This window comes from Apteryx rowi, unplaced genomic scaffold (genome assembly GCF_003343035.1).
Source record: "Apteryx rowi isolate R43461 unplaced genomic scaffold, aptRow1 scaffold_65, whole genome shotgun sequence".
In the NCBI taxonomy this organism is placed as follows: Eukaryota; Metazoa; Chordata; class Aves; order Apterygiformes; family Apterygidae; genus Apteryx; species Apteryx rowi.
In genome coordinates this window covers 3,206,709-3,231,643 of record NW_020450927.1, presented here as the reverse complement: position 1 = coordinate 3,231,643, position 24,935 = coordinate 3,206,709, and the positions used below count along the sequence as shown (strand labels likewise).

Below are 24,935 nucleotides of genomic sequence, written 5' to 3'. Positions count from 1 at the left end.
CTGAGCAGCTTAGTGGATTGTGCTACCACGGTTGTGAACTATTTACCGACCATATCTGGCACAGAGAGCCCCCCGGCCTCTGTCCCTGGTCGCCTTTTCTTTCTCCTCTCATCCAGCTTTAGCAGCCAGCTTTAAGGCAGCCTCTTGCAGACTGGCTCCTGTCTCCATCGAGTTATGTTCCCCCAGGCCAGCCCGCACCCCATGCTGTCTCTGAGATGGCAGTGGGGTGCTCTGCTTGTTGGTTTGGCATATGGGGTCTTGCAAGCAGATCTCCRCAAGTCCCTGGGGGCCCAGGTGCTGCGAGGCTGCTCCGAGAGCCAGCCGGACGTCCCCCCTGGGCTGCCTCATCGCTCGTGGTGACATCCTTCCTGTGAGCCATCCCTGAGTGTCCTCTCCCCGCAGGCCCCCCAGAGCCATGGTCTCACGGTGCATGACCTGCACGTGCTGAGGCAGCTGGCCGCTGGGACACGAAGCCTTGCATGGTACCTAGTGGGCTCCCTTCTCTTGGCTGCTTTTTGGGAACAGGAGTTGAACTTCCAACTCCACCAGCCCCAGAAGTCCTGGCCCTCTCCAGCCCCTTGGCCACATTTGCAAGGGGCAGCTGTGGTCTGGCACCGCATCTTGCTGGGACACGCACGTGCCACAACCTGGGGAGGCCACAGTGTCCGCGGGCACACTGCCTTCCCTGCCCTGCACGCATGGACCGCGGTGTGCGGGCTCCTGCCCCGTCCACCGACTGGTCCCGCCGGGCGAGGGTTGGCCCTTCTCGCCTGCCTGGAGAACTCCTCCACGTGCCCGGGGCTGGTGGAACTCAAAAACTGCATCAAGAATAAACTGCGTTCACTGGTGGAGAGGCAGAGCGTGCCCCCTCCTTCCCGGCGATGCTCCTCCCCTGAACATCCTCGCCATCCCCCCCTCAATTTCTGATCTATACGGGAGCCGGCGCACACCGATCCGTGCTCGGCCGGGCGATTGCGCTGCCAGGCCGGGCAGCTGCGGATGCGCCGGCAGCCGGGCGCGGGGGGCAGCCCCGAGCGGGGTCGCGCCTCGTCGCGGGGAGCCGCTGCCGCCGGCGCGACGCGAGGATGAGGCCGGGCGAGGAGGCAGCTGCCCCGGCGCCGTCGGAGCCCCGCTGCCCTCGCGGAGCCGTGCCCCGGCGCCGTCCGGCTGCGCCGCGCTCCGGGGACCTCTGAAGTGAGAGGAGGCGGCTGCGTTTGGAAAGGAAAGAGATGAACTGAAGATTAAACATGTATGGGAATTATCCTCACTTCATTAAGTTTCCTGCAGGCTTTGGCAGTGAGTATTTTACTTGCATTTGCAGTCTGTGCCTTCGGGGTTAGATAGAGAAACTGATCCCACAGGAAGAGTATGGGGGGAGGGGGAAGGAATTTAAAAACACGGTTAACTTGTCTTCTACGTGGCCGTAACCTTCCCGGTCCATGCTAAACTGTGCCTGCATGCTTATGATTGCAGCTGTCTTCTGCCTATACGTGCCGTGAACTTCAGCAAAGCTAAACCCAGCTGCCCGAACGGGTGCAGGCACGATTCAAACCACGAATGGCTCTTCCGCTGAAGTTTAGGATATGCTATTTGAGGGGTGTGTGTGTGTGTGTGTTTGTGTGTGTTGGACTGGATCTGTTCATTGAAAGAACAGGATCCGATCAAACGAGATTTTTTTTCCCTTTTTTTTTTTTTTTAATTTGTGAAATTACTGGAGGAAACAGCTGCTCTTAAAGCATAAGCCTGCCCCTTCCCTGGCCCAAGAAAATCTGAAGAGGGCTCTTGTTTCCCTGCCCAGTGCCCCTCTCCTGCCCTTATGACACTGATACCAAAGTAATCTTGCGAGCTGGCTCAGATTAGCCCGTCGAGGCTGCAGGCAGCGGTCTGCGAAGGGCTGCCTCGGTGTGCACGGCTGCGAGTTACACCACCGCCGCGCACGCACCAGCCCGGAGCAAGCGTCTCGCGTTGCAGAAATGGGAACTGCTCTCAGGGAACAGGGTTTGCATTATTTTTGTCAGAAGTTACTCTCCAGCTGAGAGCTGCAGAGCAGCAGAGCTCGAGGACGGATATATCGTGCTCCCGTGACGTGCTGGCTGCTCTCAGCTGGGACAGGGTGCCGCCAGACCGCAGTGGCTGGTGGCAAACCAGACCTGTGACAGCTCCGAGGGGGCACTAAAAGCAATGCAAATGGCTTTGTTCCAACACGGGGGGACGGAGGGGGAATAGGGAGAGGAGGCGCTCGGTGCTCACCCAACCCAGGCTGTGGGTGCCCGAAGGGAGCCGGTGGGAGCGCTTGGCTGTGGGGCCGCGAGCACCCGCGCATCCTTGGCCGGCACGGGGAGGGCTGGAGGTGCGGGGTGATATGCCGTGTTCCCTCCTGCAAAGCCCTGGAGAGGTTTTCTTCCCAGCTCTTCCAGTATTTATATTTAGCAACTCCTGGCCTCAAACTTTCTGGGCTGCTGGCAACATATTGATGCCTCTTTGGGGAAGGTAAAGCACAGTGATGCTTGTGTACATGCAAAGTCTTCGTGTTTCTGGAAAACTCCCCAGGCTGTCCCCAGCCCTTCAGGCTGTATATACCAACCTGCTGTTTCTCTGCCAGCGGAGGCACGCGCTGCCGGGGGAGTCCGCACGGGAGCTTCCCACTGTATTTTTCCCTCTTGCCCCAGGTGCTCACCTCTGGTAATTCTCTAACTGCAGAAAAGTCATTGATGTTGTACCAAATCTTCCCCAAGTTTTACAAGCCCTTGACTTTCCAAAGTACCTTTTCAGGTGGTTTCTGCAGAAAAGAGACTTCTTGTTGGAAAAAAATCTATTGCCCACTCATGTTTTTAAGGAACAGGGAAACAAAACCTGCACTTTCTCCCATTGCTGCAAAAGAGTGAAATGATAACTGCAGAATATTTGTTTTTTAATTTGTTGGGTACTAAAAATTTACAAAGAGACAAAAGAAAAGTGACATTCAAACCGATCTTCATAAGAACCAGGCACAGACCCCTGTCTCCACAGGGATCACCACGCTCAGCAGAGCATTTGGGAGATTTCTAGGGGAGAAAAGTGTTAATAGAAGAGGTATTTCTGCTCCACCAAAGAGAGACTAAGGCACTATTCTCTGACCCCCCAACAATTCAATATATTGGGACTTTAACATATATTTAGTTAACAGTGTATTTAACTGACATTTTAACCTGCATTTAACTTGGTTTGAAAAAATTGAGGCATTGAAATGGGATTGCAGCTTGGATGCCTTAACACAAAGGGAATCTTGCCTCTGCTGCCGACCTGGTGTCCAAAGCTCCCCGCTGCCTTGGGTCTCTCACCACAGAGCCCACACGGGCAGCCTTGGTCTCTTGCAGGCCCTACGGACCTTTGCGGTCTTTGCTTCCCCCCCAAACATAGCTACGAAACTGTTCCTGGTCCTGCCTGCGCTGGCACCGTGAAGAGGGAAATCAGGTCAGCGGACAACAGTCGTGTTTGCATCAGGACATCGGCTTCGCTGCACTGGTATTGCACCGTGCTGTTGGAGGGCAGAGTTAAGGTGATGTGGCTGCTGCTGTTCTATGGCATGACGAGATTTTATAGCATTTGGATTTCTTTTAGCTCCGAAATTCTGAGATTTGTTTTGAGCATATCAGCAGCATGTTAAAACTGTTTTTTTTTAATGCAAACAATTGAGACATACCCTCTAAATTAATGTTATCCACATTCAAGTTAGAAATAAGGCACGCATTTTTGATAGTGTGTATAACTGTTATTTCCAGTCTTAAATGGCTGAATAACACTGTCAAATTTGTATCTGAGAATACACACACACACACAATTGGTATAAGCACATCATTTGTGCTGAGAAAAAGGGCACCAGGACTGTGAAGTTTTGCAAATGACTGCACAGGGTAACAGTGAAAGTGTTCGGATTAGTCACCTTTGCACATCTAAAGCAGGAGTAGTACATGAAAGCAGGTGGATTTGCCTTCACAGCGTAGAATATAAGAACATGGAAAGGGCTTCAGACTGCGTTTTTGGTCACTAACAGGATGCATTTCATCCGGAGCCCAGCTCCCAGGGCAAGGAAAGCTGCTGTGCCGGCTGCCCCCTCTCTCGGAGCACTCCTGAGCACAGTTGGTTGGGGACGAGAACTGACTTGGCTCCTCCACAAAGTCTCTTTTATTAGTACTCATGTAACTTGGCCTGCAGCCACACCACCTCCGGCTGCAGCCTTGTCAGCTCTCCCAAGCAAAGTGGGGTTAGGCCAGGTCACTTGGGGGCTTGGGAGAACTGCAGAGGAAAACCCAGGTTGCGCCTGGAGCGGGGCTGCTGCCCGGCTAGTGGCACCTTTCTGCCTGTGATGATCCTGGGTTTTGGGCCTCGCAGGCTGCTTTTTTGCTGGACATCGCAGCTTGCAACATCTGTACCTGTGAGTGCTTACGTGGAGATATCCCTCTGACCCAACAGGCAAAGGTGTGATGAAATCCAGTGGCTGGGCAAGCTCCGGCAGCCAGTGAAACGCAGAGCTTTTCTAAAAGCTGGAGTGACTCGCTGTCGGGACGGTTTGCCTGGGGCTGCAGCAGACCATGCAGCCGTGGGATCCTTTCTACGGGAACCTGTAGCATCTCCGGGAGTTTAAGGCCTGTTGTAGGAATCAGCAGCTTTTCCTGGAGGATGCCATGCCGGAGATCCTGGTGGCCAAGCGGGAAATCTGACCAGACAGTCACGAAAAGCCCTTCAGGCCTCACATTCTGACTTCTCTTTCTCTGAGGAAGGCAAATTTTATCCAAGTCTTGTGTGTTACTGTGGTCACCAGGGGGATGTGATACCTTGTTAGGGTGAGTGAATTTTTTTGCGGTCTTTATTTTAATTACCTGATGTGCAGTTGCTAAGGGATTCGTAGCTTGATGAGAATGCAATAGCAGTACCTGGTAATGCACGATTCCCATTAAAATCCATGACAAACCCTGTGTTGGCTTCTGAGGATTTTACTCCCTCCTTCCCTCCTCCRTAGCTTGGTTTCTGGGAGGGGAAGCATATGTGGCCACACTGCAGGTGCGTCTTGGCCGAGTGTCCTTGGGCGTAGTAAGACTTGAGCCTGCTGTCCAATTTCAATCAAATCAGAGCAAAATCTCAAAATCACATCTGATGCTGTGTCAGGGCAGATGAAAGTCTCGTGTGCCTCCAGCCCCACTGCTCCTCGCGGACCCCTGATTCGCAAGGRCAATGCAGGAGCCATGTAGCCCTGCAGCTGACCGTGCCAAAAGGAGAGGGAGCAAGTCTTCCCGCTGCCGAGGGAAACTTCCTCCTGCTTGTTCCCGCTTATCCGTGTGTGGATCGCCGCTGCAGACGCCTCTGCTTATGCATGTGCGAGCACACCTCCGCACGTCTCTGTGCCTCCGTGATGCTGGCTGTCAGGGGAAGTCTGCATTATTTATTGACTTGCAGTATTGGGCATGAAGATGGAAGCACAAAGGTTGTTGGACCTTAAAAGTGAGGTGACAACAAGGACCTTTCTGTAGGATATTAGCACAGGGAGCTGTACTGCCTGTGGACAATTAAAATATCACTAGATTTTTGTTTTTGTGTGTTAACTCCCATGCATTAAATAAAAACTACTTCTGCAATTGTAGCAGCAAAACTTTGTTTGCTTCCAGTTGACGTGGGGTCCTTGCTACACGACTGCATCCAATTTCAGGAGTTTCTCGCAGGTATTTCACCCCGAAGGTCTTCCCCAAGGACAAGCTGTCTGCCAAGCAGTGCCTCCCACGCACATCCATGCTCATTTGCTGAAATCAGCCTGTCTCTGTATGTCTCGACCTGTTCTTGGTGCTCTCTGATCTGCAGAGGAGGAAGTACCTGCAAAATTTCGATAGTTGTGTGGCAGGCAGGGCAACTCACGCCTTTAATCACGCATTACAATGAAATGAACCCTTTCCCCATATATCTGAGGCTTYGAATGCTTTTCATTATTTAAAGTTTGTTCTGTCTTTTGATTCTCTATGGCATATTAAAGAAGAACTCAAAGTTCGGAGGTGTCCTCATCTCCAGGGCTCCGCAAGTCTCAGGAGGCAGGATTGCTTTACAGACTAATTGAAGAAAGACCTCGGTATTTAACTCGGGCATCGTTCCTCCCAAGGGTTTGCTGGCTTTGGGGCTGCACGAGCATTAAGGAAAGCAAACCTCGAAATGATGTGCTGATTGAACAGACGGTGTAGGGGGGAAGGCTTCTCATCTCTCTGTGATCTCACTTCTCTCTTTGTCCATACATAGCTGCTGAGATGGGTGTCTCCTACCAATATTTGGGTAAAAACAGATGGTTTGATTTGTTGCAGTCTGGACACTTTGCTACCCGCTGCCTTTGTGGAGATRTGTGTTGCTGCTTGTGCACTGGTTCAATTTGTGTCCGCTTTGGCCCAGGACAGCTTTACCCCATGAAGTGCTTRCAGGGTAGAAGTGTCCAGGCTGGCTTTATCAAACAAGTGTTAGTCCTGGACCAGTTTAGCTGTAGGCCTGGCTTGTTTAGCCTTGGCATGGAGGGCCTGGAGCTTTGTGCTGTGCTGKTGCCTCTGTATGAGATACCTGTGCATCCACAGTGACGAAGATGCAGTTCTGTATTCCTRGTGATGTGTGGTGGGAGGCTTAAACCCTTCTCAGGCTGCTCATGGGAGTTTCCCACCCCGGGGCTAGGATTTTGCCATGGTGAAGATAGAAACCCAGATGGCAGCAGAGAATCAAAGGTTTGTTGTGTCCCATCTCAGCTTCGGTGGCTGGTGGGTGAATGTAATGCTGTTGCTCATGTCCTCAATGGCACTGTTATTAAAATGTGGAGAACTGGGTGTTTCTTGGGGTCTCCCCCACTATTTTTTCTAATGTCAACAGAGTTGTCTTTCATCTCTCGTGATCCTCTCTCTGTTTGCTAAAGCCATAGGGCCCACATTGCATCTGGCTGCACTCTTCCAGCCCACAGCTGCTCTCTGTAGCAGGCGATGGGCTGTGCTTGAGAGGGGGCCTGAAACAGCAAAGCAGCCAGAATACCCCTCTCTTGTCTTTTCCTTTTAAACTTGGCTTCCTGTGAAGGGAAGGCTAGTGTGTGCATGCATCTGCATACAGGGGAGCATGTGGAGGGCTGATTCGCAGGCACTGGATCCCTTGGATCCTGCGTGCTTGCGTGCAGAGCAACCYTTTGCATTGCTCACGTGGTGCCCGAGCTCCCTATCAGCCCACGGCATGCTGGCCATGGGTTCAGGGCCATGGCTTTGGGGTGGTACCATGTGCGCTTTGGGTGCTTAGTCCACTCCTCCCTCTCCAGCTCGCTGTGGCCCAGTTGCTCCTCTCTCAAGTGGGGCTGGGAAGACCTCAGCAGGAGATGTACATCCCAGTCCTGTAAGGGGCTGCCAGAGAAGAGGAGCTTTTCCATTAGTGCATCCATTGAGAGAAAGGGTGCTTGGCAAGCCCTAACAAGACGTCAGAGAATCCACACAAACCGCCTTCTCATCCCGCCCTCTCTTCCCTCCTCCTCCAAGACAGAAATAAGCACAAAATCARGCTTCCCTGAACCTCTTGCTCGGGAAACTACTTGCCAAAACATTAATGCATATAGGGGGGAGGAACAAAAACAGACTCATTTGTGGAGCAAAAAAATCTGATCTTACTTGCAAATGTGACTCCGAATCTGCAGTAGGTGGTTAAAAGTAGTAGTGAGCTCTAATACTTGTTGCAGGGTCTCAGCTGGTGTCCCTAGGAGATGTGTGAGCCCTGGTGAAGCCAGGAGCCATACCTGGTGCTGGATGGCCAGGAGCTGCGCCAGCAGCGAGGAGCAGAGCYCTCGTCTCGTGACATGGGGCTGGCCCTTCGCCCCGCTGGCCCTGCTGCGGCCATCCGAGTCTCCGGCATCTAGCTGTCACATTTCATTACCTGACAGACAGATCCAGACCCCCTTTGGACTGTTTAAATGTCACCTGTACTGAATCCTGGAGGAGGCAGCAGGACTGCAGCTGGCACGCGGGGCTGGCTCCCTTCTCCCCGTCCTTCCTGCTCCATCCCAGCGGACTTTGCCACCTCCGCAGGGAGCTCCCGGTGGAGCAGGGCTGCCAGCAGCACAGTGTTTCTGCTCCCTTGTGGACTGGCTTGGTGAGCTGATCCTGGGCAGGGGCTGGAAGTCAGGGAAGAGTTTGGACTACCTTGCAGAGAGTGCTTTGATTTGATTTTGGTACTGCTTTTCTAGGTGGGTTTGGCATTGCAGTTTATTATGGATGGATGCAATTGTTCATTGGTAAAAGGAAAGTCAAAATCAAGGGTTCTGATTAATGGCTTTTTGCTACAAAAGATTTGGCGGCAGCAGCCAAATTTGCTCAGAACACAGTGGTGCTGGATCAATGTTTTCTGATTTGGGTGCAAAAGCATCCCTGAAGACCACTCTGCTTCCAAAGAGAAGCTCCCAGCCCTGGCCAATGCTGGTAGCCAGGCCCCGTGGCAACAGTTAACAAGAGGCCTCACCTCCACTTTGTGTCGCCAGGCCCTGGCAGAACCCAGCTTTCGCCCTCGTGCTCTCCTGTAGATTTGCTATTTCTCCATCCACCTCCTCCAGCAAACACTCCCTCATTCATCCGAGCTCCCTCTTCAGCATTTCGCTGACAGAGGAAGGGTGGTAGGCACAAGCCTTCCCAGCTGCCTGGCTTGGTGGAGCAACCTCCATCCCATCCTGTGGGGCAGAGGGTCTCCTTGGATATACCCTTTGAGCAGTCACCCTCGGCATGGACGCGAGCACGCCACAGGGCTCCCTCTGGCAAACCGTTTCCTTTGGGTGAACGCCTTGCTGCCGCCTGACTGAGGACCTTGCTGATAGAGGACTTCATGGCGGCAACGTTTCTGCAAGGTCTGGTGTAATGCAAACAGATAAATTAGCTCTCCTGGGAGTCTTTTCTAGACCTGCCCATTTCCCAGGCACCTAACGCTGTATCTGCAGTTTTGTGTCTTCTCTGAACTACCCCAATAGCTTCTTGGTTTTGCACACTCATCTCCCACCACGTCCTGCTCCACTGCTTGACTCTGTTGTGCGAATAAGTATTTCTTGTTGGTTTAACTCTTCTGCATGATACTTTCGCAGGATGCCTGTTTTCTGTGTTATGGAAAAGGGTGAAGAATTGTTCCTCATCCCTTTTCTCCATACCTGTCATGACATTACAGATCTCTGCCCAGTCTCCTCTTTAGTGAATTATTTCTCAAGCTGATGAATTCTCAAAGGCAATGCTGTTTATCTAGTTGTTTAAAGAGACAGAAAGGCAATTTCCTTATAAGCCTGTGCTATGGCTGCTGGGTAGGACTGTACACTGTGCTACCAAACTGTTTGCAGATGATGAAAAACACATTCTCTTTCCTCTGAAGTTGTTAAAGGACCAAGTCAGGAAGCTCCTCTGAAGTCCTGGGAAACAAGAGAGGAGCCTCCATGTGCTGGGCATGCAGGTACGGCAAGGGCCACACTAAGAGCACTTCTTCCGCCCATCACTGAAGGCTCTCCTGGCAGCTGCCTTCCTGGTGGAAAATTTTCCCATTTGGAAGCAAATAGGAGATAGGAGTTTTGCTGTGTACTAGTAGTATCCCTGGGCAGAAAGAGGGCTGTCTACCCCTGCATGTCCTGCTTTACTGCCCGTGGCAGTGGCAGGGAGAAGTGGGGTGGTGTCTCCAGCAGGAGGACGAAACCCTGTGTCCTGGCTCAGCCTCTCCTGCGCCGCCAGCCCGCCTCGCTGCCTCCAAGGCTCCTGCTCTCGTCRCTGCGCCTGCTTCCTTTTGCTGCACATCGCTTTCCCGCTGGGAGAATTGATCCAAAAAGTCAGAGCAAGAATTGACAAAGACCTTTCCTCCCCCCTCTCTGTGCAGAATTAAGTCTGAAGTGGGTTGATAACGGTGGATCGAGTCCTCCTTGACTCTGACAAATGTCTTTAATGTTATTCAGCAAGATGACCTTTTCCCGTCTTTATTGTGCGTCTTCCCTTTGAATCAGATTTGATTGTTACTTCAGGTAAAATAACAAACACTGTCACGTAAATAACTTTGCAATAATGTTAAAAGGAGGGGGGAAAAAAAAACCCCAACCTGGCCTTACCTTCAATTGTAATGGGAACAAACATCCTCTGTGCCAGCCATGGAAAATCAACTGCGTGACATTCCTGAACAACATCTTGCCTTGATACTCAAGGGAATGGTCTCCTATGTTGAAAAGCCAACAGAAGAACAATGGTTCATTGAAATTTTAATGACAAATAATGCCAACTGGAGTCAGTAAATTCTAGGGGAGGGAGAAAAGGTCATATATAAATCCTTAAAAGGCAGCTAGGTAACTACCCCATCTAGATTGGTGGGCATTTGGTACCTAAATACCACCTGCAGATTTGAGATTAGTCTTGTTAAAGACAGCATTTAGGCCCTGGGTGATGTGTTCAAGCTCCAAGCCTGCCCCAACGTGACAATGCTCAAGGTCATATTGCTTTTCTGTGCTGCGTCCTTGCCAGCTGGGGAGGAAGAGTTTGGAGAAGACCAGCTTGAGACAGGCAGGCAGCAGCACCTTCTTCCTGAGCTAGCGGAGGTGCGGGAGCAGGGAGGGAAGACTTGATCATTAAGTATTAGCTTGATAATATGTTTCGTTGCTTTATGTGACTCTATTTCCTTTCCCATAATCCAGTGTTTTACTTTTTCCTGTGATAGAATAGAGCATGTTTGCTCACTGGCAAACGAAGCACCAGTGACAGGTGGGCATGTAGATGTCCTGTGACCCGAATTAAGATGAGCTTGTTTGGGTGAGGACACCTAGAAAGGTCATGGGTCTAATGGGAAGCTGGGCATGAGACCAGGAGAAATACATGCATGATGTGGACCACAGCTGCCACACTCCTCGCTATGCATATCCGTATGTATTTTATCCCCCCCCCCCATGCCTCTCAGCACTCAGTGTTTCTGCCTTTCCTCGTAGATTCCCCTGTTCATGCCAGCTCCACGTCCGTGAGCCCCTCATCGAGCCTTCCCACGGGGAATTCGGCGGACGGTCATCACAACTACCTCGAGGTGCCTACGAATGCTTCAAGGGCGCTGCCGTCCCCCATGAATGCCATTGGGCCTCCTGTGAACACACTGGGTTCGCCATACAGGGTCATCGCATCCTCCCTCGGGTCCCACTCCGTCTCCCTGTCCTCGGCCCCGGGCATGAATTTTGTGACGCATGCCAGTCCGCAGGTAGGCAGATATCTTCATGCTCCCTTCAGACTATTGATGGTGCTCAAGGATTGGGATAAAGTCTGAAAATTTGAGAGGGTGGGTTGAGTGGTGGTGGTGGGGTTGGTGTGTTTTTGACCACGTATGGAGATAGGATGTAAAGAAGAATTTTTGTCATGTGAATCTTCCTGCGTAAATCCCCTTGGTGCAGACAAAGAGAAGACGCCCATATGTATTTCAAAACATCCTGCATCATAAAGGGAGAGAGCTAATTCCCAAGTTTATTCTCACCAGGGGGCAATCTAGTCTCACTCCACTGCACTAGGGTGTAATTTTTCTATGTGGAAGCAGTCAACATAGCCAAGAGCTGCAGTATAGGAAGCACTTCCCTTCCTCCTGGAAAAGGATATCTGCTTCATTTCATTATTCAGAAAAGAGGCAGACAGTGAGAGACAAATGTAAATGCTAAATGCCAGCCGCATACTCTGTGTTACATATAAACTTTGCATGATATGAATTGAAGGAAAACGGAGCGCTCCTGTCTTTATCGCCTGAACTACGTCAAGTGCTGAGGTTTACCCTCCAGACAGAGCGGAGAGATCCCTGGGGCTGGGGCCGATGCCTCCACTTCGCCACAGCAGGGACTTTGGTGACGGCATGGGATTTTGCCTCCTTTCATGCCCTGACCTTTAGTGGAGCTGATCATGTGCTGACGTGCTCTGGGGGATGTGGGTCTAAGTGAGAATATTGTGTTTCACGAACAAGATTCTGCATTTTATTAATGGGGTCCAGAGGTAGGGAATGCTCGAGAGCCTCACAGCTCCAGCTGGGTAAGTAGGGAGGAGATCACCTCCAAGTCCTCGTCGTCTCCTACCCCACTGCCCCAGCCAGACTGACCCATCTGCAGAAGCACTTCTCCCCAACACCTGCAGCAAATGCTAGAGAAGGATGGTGCATGGAGGTCCTTGAAGAGCTTGGAAAGTTATGAGGACCTGTGATTTGAAAGGTTTGGCCTCCCAGCACCTTCGCTTCTGCAGAGGTCTGAGCTGTCTGCGGTGGACATGCTCGGCCACCTCCTCCCCTCATTGCACCCGGCTGTTTCCCCATCAGCCTGACAATATCTGTGACCATGATACCTGGGGGCAGGTACTTCATCGTCCTGGAGCTCACAGCAATGCTGGCTGCGCGGATACCTTTCCCTCGGAGCTAGGGACGTACTGGGAAGCGGTTTTCTTGACCTGGGTGCTGAGCTAGCTGCTGCGTCGAGTTACCAGCTCTGAGGAGTGTGTTTCACTTGCCTTCACTCTAATGCAAGGAGACAGCTGAGCCTCGGGGATTCGGCAGGGAGGCAGCTAATGGATTTGGGTTCAGGCAGGTGTCCCAAATATCATACATGATTGCACTTAACCTGCAGGAGCTGAGCTCCAAAGGCACTGATGGCTAAACCGCCCTGTTTCTCCCCCACATACACCCTCTCTCTCCGTTACTGTCTAGAAGTGCAGCTAGAGAGAAAGAAAAGGTGACACCTGAGCTCTCAGTAGCATTTTAAACCATAAAAGAATTCCTCCTGGCTCAGCATCTTGGCAAGAGGTTTCCAGGGTAAGGAAAGTGGCTGGATGTTTGGAGCAGGTGGGGTTTGAGTTCTCCTTTCCTTGGGCCAAACTCAGGTTTTGGAGCATTTGGATTTACAGCTATGCAGAGCCTGGGCTGGCTCCCTGCTGGAGAGAGCGTACCTCTGTTCCTCTGGGCAAACCTTTTCTGCGAACTTTTGTTTTCTGGTGGGGGAAAACAAGCTGGTTCTTAACATGGTAATTGCTGTTGGATAATTTGTATTTTCAATGTCATCAAACCTTTGAAACTTTGAAAATGAAGGGCCTGGGGGTGTGGGGGGGAAGATGCACAGACTTACTCTGTCTTTGCTTTTTCTAATGAAAGGTCCAAAACCCGAATGGGACCAATCCTCTTGTTCTTTGCTGAAATTTCCCATGGACATTTTTATGCTTTTTTTGTGAGAAATGGGCAGTTCCTCAGAGAAATATGGAGAACTTGTAGCAATGGGCATGAGCTCAAGTGGTTTAGATATTACGGAGGCTGTAACTAAGGCTGTAGCTGGACTTTCCTCCAAATTCTCATTTTTTGTCCCTACTTCTGTCCTTTTGCTTGAAGGAAGAAATACAGCTGATAAATTGGGGGGATAATTAAAAACAACCTCAGTGAGACAGAAGCCATCCCCAGCCCTCAGAGCATGGAGGCTGCAACGCCGGTTTGAGGGTAGCTTTGGAGGGGCAGACCTCCGCATTGCCCTGCCCAGACAGCTTTCGACAAGACATGCCCAGCGGTCCTTAATCCTCACTGCCCTGCCATCAGCAGCTTGAAAGCAAACAGCAATAAAACTAAGCCCTGGGCAACATCAGGCTTGGGTCTCTAATCGATGTCCGTTTGTAACCTTTAACTTCCAGCAGCCGCGAGCAGCTCCCTGGGATCTCAGCTGGAGCCCTGAGCTTTTTGCCTGCATTTCACTGCAACTGGTTTTAGATGCTCGGTCTAGCCCCTTTTTTATGTCTGGGAACCCCAGATCTGCACCCTTCCCCAGCCTGTGGCAGTATTTGGGAACTTCAGTCTTAGGAAGTGCCCGAGGTGGCCATGTTTTCATGCAGATTTGTACATCATGAATCAGGGAGGGACTTTTGGTTAGAAATAATAAAGTTAAGTGGGTTAACATCATTTCAGCTCCTCCGGCCATGCAGCAGTACAAGTTTAATTGCAACAAATCCCCTGGCTGCAAACCCCTTCCTTACTAAGCATTTAGCACCTGATGCTTCGAGCAGCCACTGATCCACATCCTCTAACGAAGCAGGAGGGATCTCGCCAGCCCCAGGACTCGGAGGCTGTAACTGAGCAGCTCATCTTCCCGTCTTCAGTTACAGCGTCAGGGCTGGGTGAGAGCGAATCTCTGCTACTGGGCAGCTGCTTAAACCCTTCCAGCTAGGCTCACCTTGCCACCCCCATGGGATCGCCAGGGATGAGCGGGAGGATGAGCCTGGCCCCATCCGGCACCAAATGCCTCAGGGTGCAGCTCGATTTTTTGGGTGGTTTTGCTGGGCTACTGGGCTCAGGCACTAAACCCGCCTCGTGTCCCATGAATTGTGCTTCTGCAGCTCAACGTCCTGAACAATGTAAGCAGCTCCGAAGACATCAAGCCCTTGCCAGGTCTCCCAGGGATCGGAAGCATGAATTATCCATCCACGAGCCCAGGATCCTTAGCCAAACACATCTGTGCCATCTGCGGGGACAGGTCCTCAGGTACGAGGTTTCCTTTCCCAGGGAAGGCTTTGGGCCACAAAAACCTCCCCAGGTGCCCCGAAGCGAGGCTGGCACAGTAACAAAAGCTGCGGGGTTTCACGGACGCTGTACTGGCAATGCAGGACTTGTAGTTGGGCTTGGCTGACCCCAGGGCAGGCTGTCTGCTTTGCAGACGAGTGCCAAAAAGAGAACCACTCCAAAAGCCATGCTTCTCTCCCTCTGATGTGCGTGACCTCATTTTGCGTTTCATCTCTGTTTGTTAAAAATAACTATACTGAAATCACTGTGTTCTTACAACCTGCGTTTTGTCTTAGCGGGGCTCTGGCTGTGTCTGGGTTTCCCTCGTACGCTGGGGGACCGCGACCTGGCCGTGCCTGGCAGACCCCTCTGTGGCAGTGCTCTCCGTGTGCTGCCTGGGGCTCTCCTGCTCCTGCATCCCGGCTGGGGGGCTGCTCCGTAGCCCTCCCATGGGATGAATGTGGCCCCTCTGCATGACCAGAAAGTGGAGGTCTGGCCTGTATTCTGACTGCCACCGGTCATTATTCCTGCTAATAGTCCCCAAAGCCAAGCCAGTCCTCCTCCAGCGACTCTCTGCAGCCAGTCCTTTCACCTTTTGGGTTGGTTCAAGCTCATCCGTGCTGGCTCCCTGGTGATGGGCTCCCTTTCGCTCCGCAGGGAAGCACTACGGGGTGTATAGCTGCGAGGGCTGCAAAGGCTTCTTCAAGCGGACCATCCGGAAGGACCTGATCTACACCTGCCGTGACAACAAGGACTGCCTCATAGACAAGCGCCAGCGCAACCGCTGCCAGTACTGCCGCTATCAGAAGTGCCTCGCGATGGGGATGAAGAGGGAAGGTATGTGTGGGCAGATGGAGGGAGGGGGCATATTCCCTACATGCATGCTCTCTGTGTTAGTGTAAATCTGGTTCCTGGTGGCCCTCTGGGGCTGGAGCACTCCAAAAACCCACACTAACAATTTCAGGGCATTTTGGCCTGGTTTCATAAAGGAAATGAGGCTGGTGCGAATCTGTTGAGATAAGGGTGTAGAGTGGGGCTCAACCTTTATCAGACATCAGAGAATCTGCACAGGGCTAGGCAGGGATGTTCTTCATGACTCAACCGCAAGGAGCAGTCCAGTCCCTGAGAGAGAGACCTGTAAAAAACCAGGCTGCAGGAGCTGAGCTGCTCCCAGAGCTGCTCGCTTCGGGTAGGACTTTTCCAGACCAGAAGCTGGTGATGCCAGTTGGTGGCCATGGGAAAGCTGTCCCTCAGGGACGTGGCACCAGCTTCGGCTCTTACCAAGCACCTCTTGCCAGGCAGCCACGCTGCCAAGGCCGGTCTGGGTGGCCAGAGCGGTGCCCATGGTCTAGGGAGACGTGTGTCCCCGTGGGTGCAGCAGGAAGACAGCATGGGTGAGGGCAGTGACGGGACGGTGCCATCCCATGAATGGACAGGATGAGCCAAACAGAGCTGCTCCCTGGGGCAGATCTCTGGGTGGCCCAGAGCATCCTGAGCCCCCAGCTGCAGCCAAGAGTGGGCAACTGGGGAGGAGGCTCTGCCCTGGGCGCTCTCGAAGCCACATGGGGTGTCTGGAGGGAGTTTTCATCTGGGCTTGTCCTGTTGCTTCCTGAGCCCCTGTAAACTTCTGCTCTCTACAACGTCCCGCAGCAGGGAGTTGGGCAACTTGTCTAGTTCCCCTGTGAAGGGCTGCCTCCTTTTGCTTGCTTTCAGCTTGCTGGCTTCGTTTGTTGCCCTCTAAATTCTTGCACTGGAAAATATAGGGAATGGTTTATTTCTCTCTTTGATTTTATAGTTCTTTCTCATTTTCACACTTTCACTCTTTGGAGATGAGCTCTGGTACGGCTCCTGTCCTGTGGCATTTTCACGCCGCAGGAGAGCGCTGTTAGGAAGCAGCTTTTGCAGCCTCTCCCGTGCTCCACCTACGCTCACCGCATCCCCAAAGGACTGCGTTTCTGGCCCAAACCACCTAAGGTGTTGATCTGGAGCAACCAGCCGACCTGAGGCCGTTGGACTCAGAGATTCCTTGCATTGGCTTGAACGAAGCCTCAGAGAGCTGCTAACTGTGGCACGTGTCCGTGGCAAGCCCTGCCTCGCTCCCACACAGCCTCTGGAGAGTGCAAAAGCCTTTGGAAAAGCCCCTGCAGAGCAAATCGGTGCCGCTGGAAAAGGCGAGCCCGTAGGCAAGGGCGTTCTTCTGTCTGCCTCAGCTGGCCACCTGCAGCTAGCTGCTCCCCACATTGGCTGAGCAAAGAGGACCGATGAGCTAGATTCTCTCCTAAGTTATACCGGCAGATACGAGGTCAGGTAGTGGCACAGAGCCCAGCTTTTAAGCTGTTTTTTTTCCAAGGTAAAATAACTGTGCTGCCTCTGGGGTTCAATGCCAGCACCAGTGTAACGGTCCCTCTTGGAAGCCACGTTGTCCCCTGCAGAGCACAGGAACGGGGCCCACCGGGAGCCGAGGTGGCGTGGGGCAGAGCGGCGATGCTGGGGCGCAGGCTGAGCCGTAGCCCCTTCGCTGCAGCTTTGGTAACACCATGCTGCCCCAGCAGCCGGCGACCACAAAATGTCACGTCCGGGTCAAAACCCCGGTCCCAGGCACCATCCTCCCCTCCAGCGGGCTGCAAAGCGCGTCCGAGGAGCAGGGTGCTGATGCTGCTGCCCTTTGCAGAGCAGGATGATGCAAACCCCGGGCTCTCTGTGGACGTTAGCAGCACAAGAACGACCCTCCGCAATCCTCTCTCGTCCTTCTTCATCCAGCAGCACTTACCTAACTGACAAAATGGGGTGCAATTCTCATGTGATCTTGGGGCTTTCGAGAGCGGCTTGCTCGTGGAGCTGGCTCCTTCCTCGGTGTTCGCTGGTGCTCACTCAGGTCCCCTTTCCTCTTAAGGGTCCTCTTGTCCCTTGGCTTCATACGAGGGGGGGTGGTTTCCCCATGCCTCTGGCTACTGACTGCCCCGTGCTTAGTTGAATGATGAGGAAGTCATTAAGCTGTGGCATAACAAAGTGCCTGGCAGGGTTGCGTTTTGAGACATTTCTCCCCAGCAGTGAGCTAAACTGATATGACACCTGCTGGTCACCCACCGTTTATTTTTCAGTAAGTTGTCCTTATTTTGCTCTGGGATTTCTCAAACAAAGATGTGCAGACAGAACTTTTTTGGGGCACGAGGCTCAGCATACAGCATGCGTGTGTCCTACGTCTGCCTGTCCTGCCGCACACCTGGAAATCCTGGGAGCTAATAGCGTAGGTGTGCAGAGAATTTCAGTGATCCTGTGGTTCCTATCAGATGATTTTTGGGAAAATGCACAAAGAGACAAGAGAGGAGGGTGAAAGCGCTGGGGATAGTACTTCAGGATAGGTGCTGGGAAGAGCTTTCTGGTGGGGAGGGCCGGAGCCCAGGTTGTGCGGCTCCGGGGGGGGGGGGGGGGGGGCGGACAGCCAGCCCTGCCACCAGGTGCTCTGGTGGCTGTGGGACGCTTCTGGGGGGATAAATCCAGGTGCGACTTCTGGGGGCCGATTTTGCTGGCAAGTTACGTTCTGCAAGAGAGAGGGCTCCCAGCCCGCAGCAGCGGGAGCTCACAGGCAGCCCTGAGCCCTCATACGGCTCCAAGCACCAGCTTAAACCAGGGCTTCGGCACGCAGCAAAAGCGGCAGACCTGGGTGCCTTCGGTGTTTTGGAGCAGGCGTCCCTCCTCCAGCTTCTACTGACGGCTGAGTCCGGGCTGCCACCTGGAGGCATTAACTGCTCCTTCTTCTCTTCTGGAGCTTAACGTCTGTGAAATCACTGCCTTTTTGCCAAGTCCAGAGGCAGTTGGTCTACAGCAACCCCAGAGTTAACTGGGACGGGGGCCAGCCTGGTGCTTGTCATTTTAATAGACCAGCATGTGATACATCTACTTATTTTCTGTTCTTCCCTTCGTTGCCCCCAACGGGTTTTCTCAGCCCTCCTCCCCAGGGAGAGGGGGGTCCGCCACGAAGGGGGCGTCGGGAGAGCAGGTAGGCGTTGGCGCGGGTGTAAAGGACGGCTTCCCTGTGCTCCAGCCGTGCAAGAGGAGAGGCAGCGGAGCCGGGAGCGGAGCGAGAACGAAGCAGAGTCCACGAGCAGCGGCAGCGAGGACATGCCCGTGGAGAGGATCCTGGAGGCCGAGCTGGCGGTCGAGCCCAAGACGGAGGCGTACAGCGACATGAGCACAGAGAGCTCGGTAAGCGGCACCGTGCCATTTCAACAAAATCCCTAGCAGCTTGAGATGAGAGCCTCCTGGGTGAGATTTGAAAGGCCAACCCCCCCAAGGAATGGCTAGTGTTTTCTAAGGGGTTTTTGCTTTGCACCTCCTAAAAACCTTTGCTAAAAAGCAAGAACTTTGGCCTGCCTTGAAGAACTTGCTTTGCAAAGAACAGCAAGCAAACAGAAAGGGCTGTCAGCTCTCAAGTTTGTCTGTTTTTTGAGGGAATAATAAAAATAAAAGATCTCCTCTCCCCCAAACTGTACAGCTCAGATTACAGGTGATTTGATCATTTTGCTTGTGGCTCTGAGTGTTGTTAACACAATAGTGTGTGCAGTGCAGGTGGCGATCATCAGTGATTCTTACACTGACAAATTCTTTCCCTTTCCTCTGCTCCTTCCTTTCGGCGTTGCTCTTCCGTTAGACCAACGACCCCGTCACCAACATATGCCATGCTGCAGACAAGCAGCTCTTCACGCTCGTCGAGTGGGCCAAGCGCATCCCTCACTTCTCTGACCTGACGCTGGAGGACCAAGTCATCCTCCTCCGAGCAGGTACCGTCCCTGACCAGCAGCCTCTACAGCTTTTCCTGGTGCATCCATCTCCTCCCTGGGAACTGTGTGTCATGCCACCAGGAGGAAAGCAGCTGCCCCCCTCTATTTGGGAACGATGGTTTCTGGGTGCCGCACCCCGAATAGCTGCTGGTGTGGCATCTTTTATCCTCTGCCTATCCTCTATGCCAGGTGGAGAGAGACCTTGTTGACCTCCCCCCTCAGCAGCACTTGCATCCTGCACACCTTCCTCTCCTTCCTCCTGCAGGCTGGAACGAGCTGCTAATCGCCTCCTTCTCCCATCGCTCTGTGTCGGTGCAAGACGGCATCCTCCTGGCGACGGGCTTGCACGTGCACCGCAGCAGTGCGCACAGTGCTGGCGTGGGCTCCATCTTCGACAGGTACAGGGCCTGTTTCCATCATCCCCAGCAGTCATGGCCATCCTGCCTCTGTCCCTCCCCTCCAGAAGGGGAATGTCTCCTTGGCGAGAATTAGAACAAACTGATGGCGATTTGGGGCAGAACTAGCTTAGAACGAGGAGGGGACATTCGACTGGCTTAAAAACCAAGGATGGGATGAAGGCCCCCTGGAAAGGGACTTGCAGCTGCAAAAGAGTCTCCTCTGTTGTGTGCGCGTCTCTCCAGGGGTGGGTTGGCTTGTCTGCCCTCTCCTCACAACTTGAGGGCTAGCCGTAACTGGATCTAGAGCTAATACCGATCAACAAGAGCTTTAGCTGTCAAAGCCTTAAAACCCACCTTGCTGCATTTGCCCGTGTAACGACTGCCCGCGCAGTGCCCGCGCCACGTCTGTGCCCTGCGCAGCAGGACGCGCTGCATTGCCGCTCTTGCACGTGTGAGGGCAGTGCCCCTGCTCTGCGCAGTGAAGCGGAGTGAAAACAGTGTCACCTCTGTGCAGGGTTTTGACAGAGCTGGTGTCCAAAATGAAGGACATGCAGATGGACAAGTCGGAGCTGGGGTGCTTGCGAGCCATCGTCCTGTTTAACCCGGGTAAGTGGTGGGGCTGCCAGCCCTCGGAGCCGGGGCAGTTGCACGCTGCTCCCTTCCCTGGGCCCTGCCCTCGGTCCTTCCCTACGGACGGCACCCATCGCCTCTGCGGTCTGCTCCCACGTGTCTTTGCCTGCCGGCATGACGTGACACGCACCTGGTGTGGCCGAGTGCGTGGCAGGGACCAGCCTGGTGCTCCAGGTCATATGCAGGGGAAGACGGGCCAAGCTTGGCCTTCCAGAGGTAAAAAGCTTCCCCGCTGCAGTGATTCCCTCTGTCTGGGGTCTTTCCCTCATCCAGATGCCAAGGGTTTGTCCAGTCCTTCAGAAGTGGAGTCGCTGCGGGAGAAGGTCTACGCCACGCTGGAAGCCTACACGAAGCAGAAGTACCCTGAGCAACCGGGACGGTGAGTGTCCCCGGGATCCGGGTGGAGGATGAGTGTGAGTATGCAGGATGCTTCCTCCTGAGGAGCTCCGAGTCTCCAGCTGTTTTGACTTCCTGCATTGTAGGACCCAGAGTGGTTTCTATGAATTTATAACTGTCCCCAGAATTTGTCCCGCTTCCCTCTGAACCCAAGGAAACTCCTCCAGCATTCATAGGATCCTGCAGCAAGGAGTTTGACAGCTCAGCTGCCCTCTGTGCTGGGAACTGGTTCCCATTAGCACCGTTTGAAGCTTCCGGTTTGGGCACTGGATGAAGGAGGGAGCTGGTCCCTGCTTGCCCATCCCTAACTGCCCACCCTGAAAAGAGGAGGCAGAGGCAAGGGGATCTGCACCAACTCCACAGGAGCCGCCCCATGGCCCCGGAGCAAAGCAAGGGCAAGATGCTGGCCAAAATTGCGTGAGAAACCCAGCTCTTGCAGGCTGGTGGATCCTGTCGGTGCCCTAACCCTGTGCCAGAGCCTTCAGGGTGTAGGTGGGATGCGATTTTCTTGCTTTTTGATCCAATCCTACCCTCTGCTGGCCAAGCTCTTGAAACGCCAGTTCCCGGATGCGGCCCGGGGCCGCTAGGCAAGGGATGCACCCACGGCATCTTCTGCTGTTTTTGGCTCTGAGCTTGGCTGCAGAGAGCCGCAAGGAGTAAGCGGGGAGGGAGAAGGGGGAGGAGAAGGTCAGCTTGCCGCGACCACGCTCGCAGCAGGGTGGTGAAGAGGGAGGGAAGGGCTGGCAGCGGTGTCGCTGAAGGGTTGCGCTGCCTCTCAGGAGGCTGTGAAGTTTTGAAGGTGATCTCGATGGCACTGTGGAGATGCAAGTCCTTAGTTCGAGCCCTGGCCAGGGAGAGAGTGCAGGGGTATCTTTTCTTTTTTCCCCTTGCAAGTTTAAAAATGTAAAATTCTTTTTTTTAAGATATGTTCTCCCCCTATGCATATGGAGAGGAATGCTTATTTCCCTGCTTTAAAAGCATAGGGAAAGAAAACTGGGACCTCCTTTTTCTTTGCACCCTGCTCAACCTGCCGGGGTTGCCTCGGGGAGAGGGAATGCTCGGAGGCGTTTTGGTGCGGGACTTGGGCTCTGCTCCCTCAGGCACGACCCCGTCCCCCACCCCGGCCAGGCTGTGCATGCAGGACCGGCCCCTCCTGCCTCCATCCAGCCCCCAGCGCAGGCTCAGCCGCATGTGGGAGAAAGCGGTCGATGCCTCTCCTGCAACTCTGACGTTGCTCCTCACCTTTCAGGTTTGCCAAACTGCTCCTGCGCCTGCCGGCACTGCGATCCATCGGGCTGAAGTGCCTGGAACATCTCTTCTTCTTCAAGCTGATTGGGGACACCCCCATCGACACCTTCCTCATGGAGATGCTGGAGACGCCCCTGCAGGTCACCTGAGGGTCTGGCCACCCTGGATGGACCCCAGCCCCTCTGTGGCCCTGCACAGCCTCCCACCCCTCCGCCCCAGCCCTGCGAGGGCTCAAGAGGCTTCCCCCACCCTCTGCTCCTCCTCGATGGGATTGTCGTGGTTTTGTACAGCTGTAAATCACCCCCTCTAACCCTCCCTGGCCTGGCCCCAGGGGCTCTGCAGATTCTCCCACCAGCTAACCAGCCACCTCCCCCCGCCCTGTACAGATAATCGCTTTAAATTATTTTTTCACTCTCACTAAAGGCCAATGGAACAAATAAAATAATATATAAGAGAGGCACTGACTGGAGCCTGCAGCGCTGTGTCCTCCTCTGCTGTGGTCGCGGGTCCAGCCCGGGCTGGGGCTGAGGGGCTCTCTGGGGACTATTCAGCAGCCCCAACCAGGGCAGGAAGAGCCCCTGGGGTACTGCGCCTTGTGCGGTGGGGCACAGTGCTGGGGCCAAGGGAGGCCGGGAAGCGCTGCTTCTGGCTGTCACCCGGTCAAGGCGGAGGGGCTGGCCGGCTGCCATGCGCGGGGTGGCCCGGCACCTTCGAGCTGCTCTTCCTGCTGAGGAAAGAGCTGGAGAAGTTTGCTTCGAACAGAATCATTTTATTTCAACATCTTAAAAAGAAACTTCTGCACTTTTGGTTTCTTTCACCTGTTTAAAAATTGACTTTTTTTTTTTTTTAAATGCTCTTTTTCCTTTCTGAGCTAGTCTAACTGCCAAGGGGGAAAAGCAAACGCTTTCTTTTCGGGGTGACCCCAAACCCGGTGCTCCCGGTGAGCTCGCGGGCGGGCTGGCTGCCTTCGCGGCGCCCAAGCGGCAGGGCTCCGGGCCGCTTTCCGCCAGAGGGCTCCGCGAGATGCAGCGCTCGCTTCCCGACAGCACCGAGCTGGCCAGCCTCAAGCGAGTTAAGGACGTGAATGTGTCCAATGCGAGGAGTTTGTCCTGGTGGGAAAGTGTCCTCCCAGGAACCCGCCCAAACTGTCTGTATTATTATTATTCTTAAAACAGGTGTAGTGTTAAGTGATCTGCCCCTCCTGACCCTCTCGGCAGACAGCGCGGTGAGATGCAGCCGCGCTTCGGCTGTCCGCCTGACGGATTGCAGTGCTGCCGCGCGGCAACGCGGGGAAGTTCGGGGAAAAGGAATAGTCACAACAGGAAAGAAAGAAAGATAAAAATGAAACAATTTGTTAGGACTCCCACGCTGGGACATGATTCATTCTCCAGTATTTCACTGTGAAAAGGAGAAAGAGAGAATCGAAAGAGTAAGGGAAAGAAACAGGAAATCAAAAACTATGAAAACTCCAAAATTTAAATTTTCCCAGTGACATGGGAAAAACAGGGAGAATTCCAGAAGAGGTGATAAGCATTGACCAAAAGATTATTTTTAAATTGAAAAGGAAATTTTCCATTGAAAGGGAATATTTTTAAGGAAGAAGCAATGTTCAACCTGCTCTTTGCAGAAGCTGTGCTGGAGTTCGTGGTGTCGTGTGTGCGCTCCTGCATGCAGAGCGTGCTGAGGCAGTTCGCAGTGGGGGTGGCTGGGGTGTCCTGAGCCCCAGGACCTGGGCACCCACCCTATGCTGCTCTTTAAGCAAAGCAAGAGGTTACCTCCGGCCTGGGCTGCAGCGGGCTTCCCCCACCAAGAGCTGTGGGATTCTAAGAGCTGGGCACCAAATAGCTGGGTTTGGTTTTGTTTCTGATTACAAAACCTTGCATTTCTCTTTTCCCCCCCCCCCTCAGTTTTGACAGTTTAAATCAAGGTTAGTTGGTGTTAGTAGGCTTAGCAAGAGAAGGCCTGCAGAAGTTGATGCCACCTTCTGAAGCTGATGTTGTATTAATGCTTTTTGTCCAAATACACTGAAAAGCCTAAGGTTCTTCGTGCCGGCAGAAGACCTCTTGCTAAGATGGTGTCTAAGTGCTATCTAGGATCAGTTCTTCCTGACATCCTTGGAGCAGAAAATTTCATTTCTGAGGAGCTTGAATGACTGCATGAGCTTTTGAACTACAGAGCTGAGGCTCTATGAATATGCCATGGAGCAAAACCTGCAGCACCAGGCAATAACTCAAAGTGTGCTTCTGCTGTGGGGTGAGCTGCTGCAGAACGTGGGGCTGAGAGGGTCGGGGAAGACTTGCTCAAAAGGACGGGGTGCTTCCTCAGCAATAAAACTGTCCCTTTCAGGAGCTCACAGGCTGTGTTCAGCATGACTCTTGTTGCAGCTGTGATCATCAGTGTCTTCCTGGAGCTGCAAGGTTTAATTTGGCCAAGATATCCAAAAGTGTTTTGGGCCATGCTCGCTCCTCTCTGAGAGGGCTTTAATGTAGACAGCATGATGCCTCTCGGTGGCTTAGTTTGAGTGATGAGGGATTCAGACTCCCAACTATTACACATCAGCAGAGCAGCTCAACACACAGTCGACAGAGAGAAATAAACTGGGCAGCAAAGTGGGCTCCAGCTGCCCAGCTCAGATGTCCAGTATCTAGTCCAGATGGCCCTGCACGTGCCCACCACAGTCAGCACAAGAAGAGCTTGCTAATTCTTGTGAACAATTTCCCTTGACTGTCTTGATGCTGATCTCAATCCACTGTCTAGGGAGCAAATCCAGGTCATTATCTGCAATATGAACAGTCACATTTTGAAGTCTAAAGTTATGGGAGAGGATAACCAAGGCTAGGGCAGAAAGTCTCAGAGTAGCCATTTGCGGCTCCGGAACACCCTACTTTTGGTGGTCTACCTTGAGACACTTGTTTTTGGGCCACCAGATCTTCAGGTTTCATGTCAAGCAGGACTTCTCTTCTTTTTC

The 24,935-nt window shown here is 53.1% G+C and overlaps 1 protein-coding gene across 1 annotated transcript; it reads left to right on the top strand.

The window, feature by feature from the left end:
• Window positions 1–1,194: 1,194 nt before the first annotated feature.
• Window positions 1,195–22,403, top strand: RXRG (retinoid X receptor gamma). Its single transcript, XM_026084693.1, has 10 exons — window positions 1,195–1,296; window positions 10,955–11,214; window positions 14,352–14,496; window positions 15,172–15,351; window positions 18,560–18,720; window positions 19,166–19,295; window positions 19,561–19,693; window positions 20,208–20,299; window positions 20,597–20,702; window positions 21,969–22,403. The coding sequence occupies exons 1-10, from the start codon at window positions 1,248–1,250 to the stop codon at window positions 22,114–22,116; spliced, it is 1,404 nt and encodes a 467-aa protein (XP_025940478.1). The 5' UTR covers window positions 1,195–1,247; the 3' UTR covers window positions 22,117–22,403.
• The last annotated feature ends 2,532 nt before the right edge of the window (window positions 22,404–24,935 follow it).

Excerpts from the sequence above, each read along its gene's own strand:
- RXRG (XM_026084693.1), top strand. The coding sequence starts at position 1,248 with ATGTATGGGAATTATCCTCACTTCATTAAGTTTCCTGCAGGCTTTGGC. Across the intron at positions 1,297-10,954 it reads GTTTCCTGCAGGCTTTGGCA|ATTCCCCTGTTCATGCCAGC; the intron begins GTGAGTATTTTA and ends CTTTCCTCGTAG. Across the intron at positions 18,721-19,165 it reads ACATGAGCACAGAGAGCTCG|ACCAACGACCCCGTCACCAA; the intron begins GTAAGCGGCACC and ends CTCTTCCGTTAG.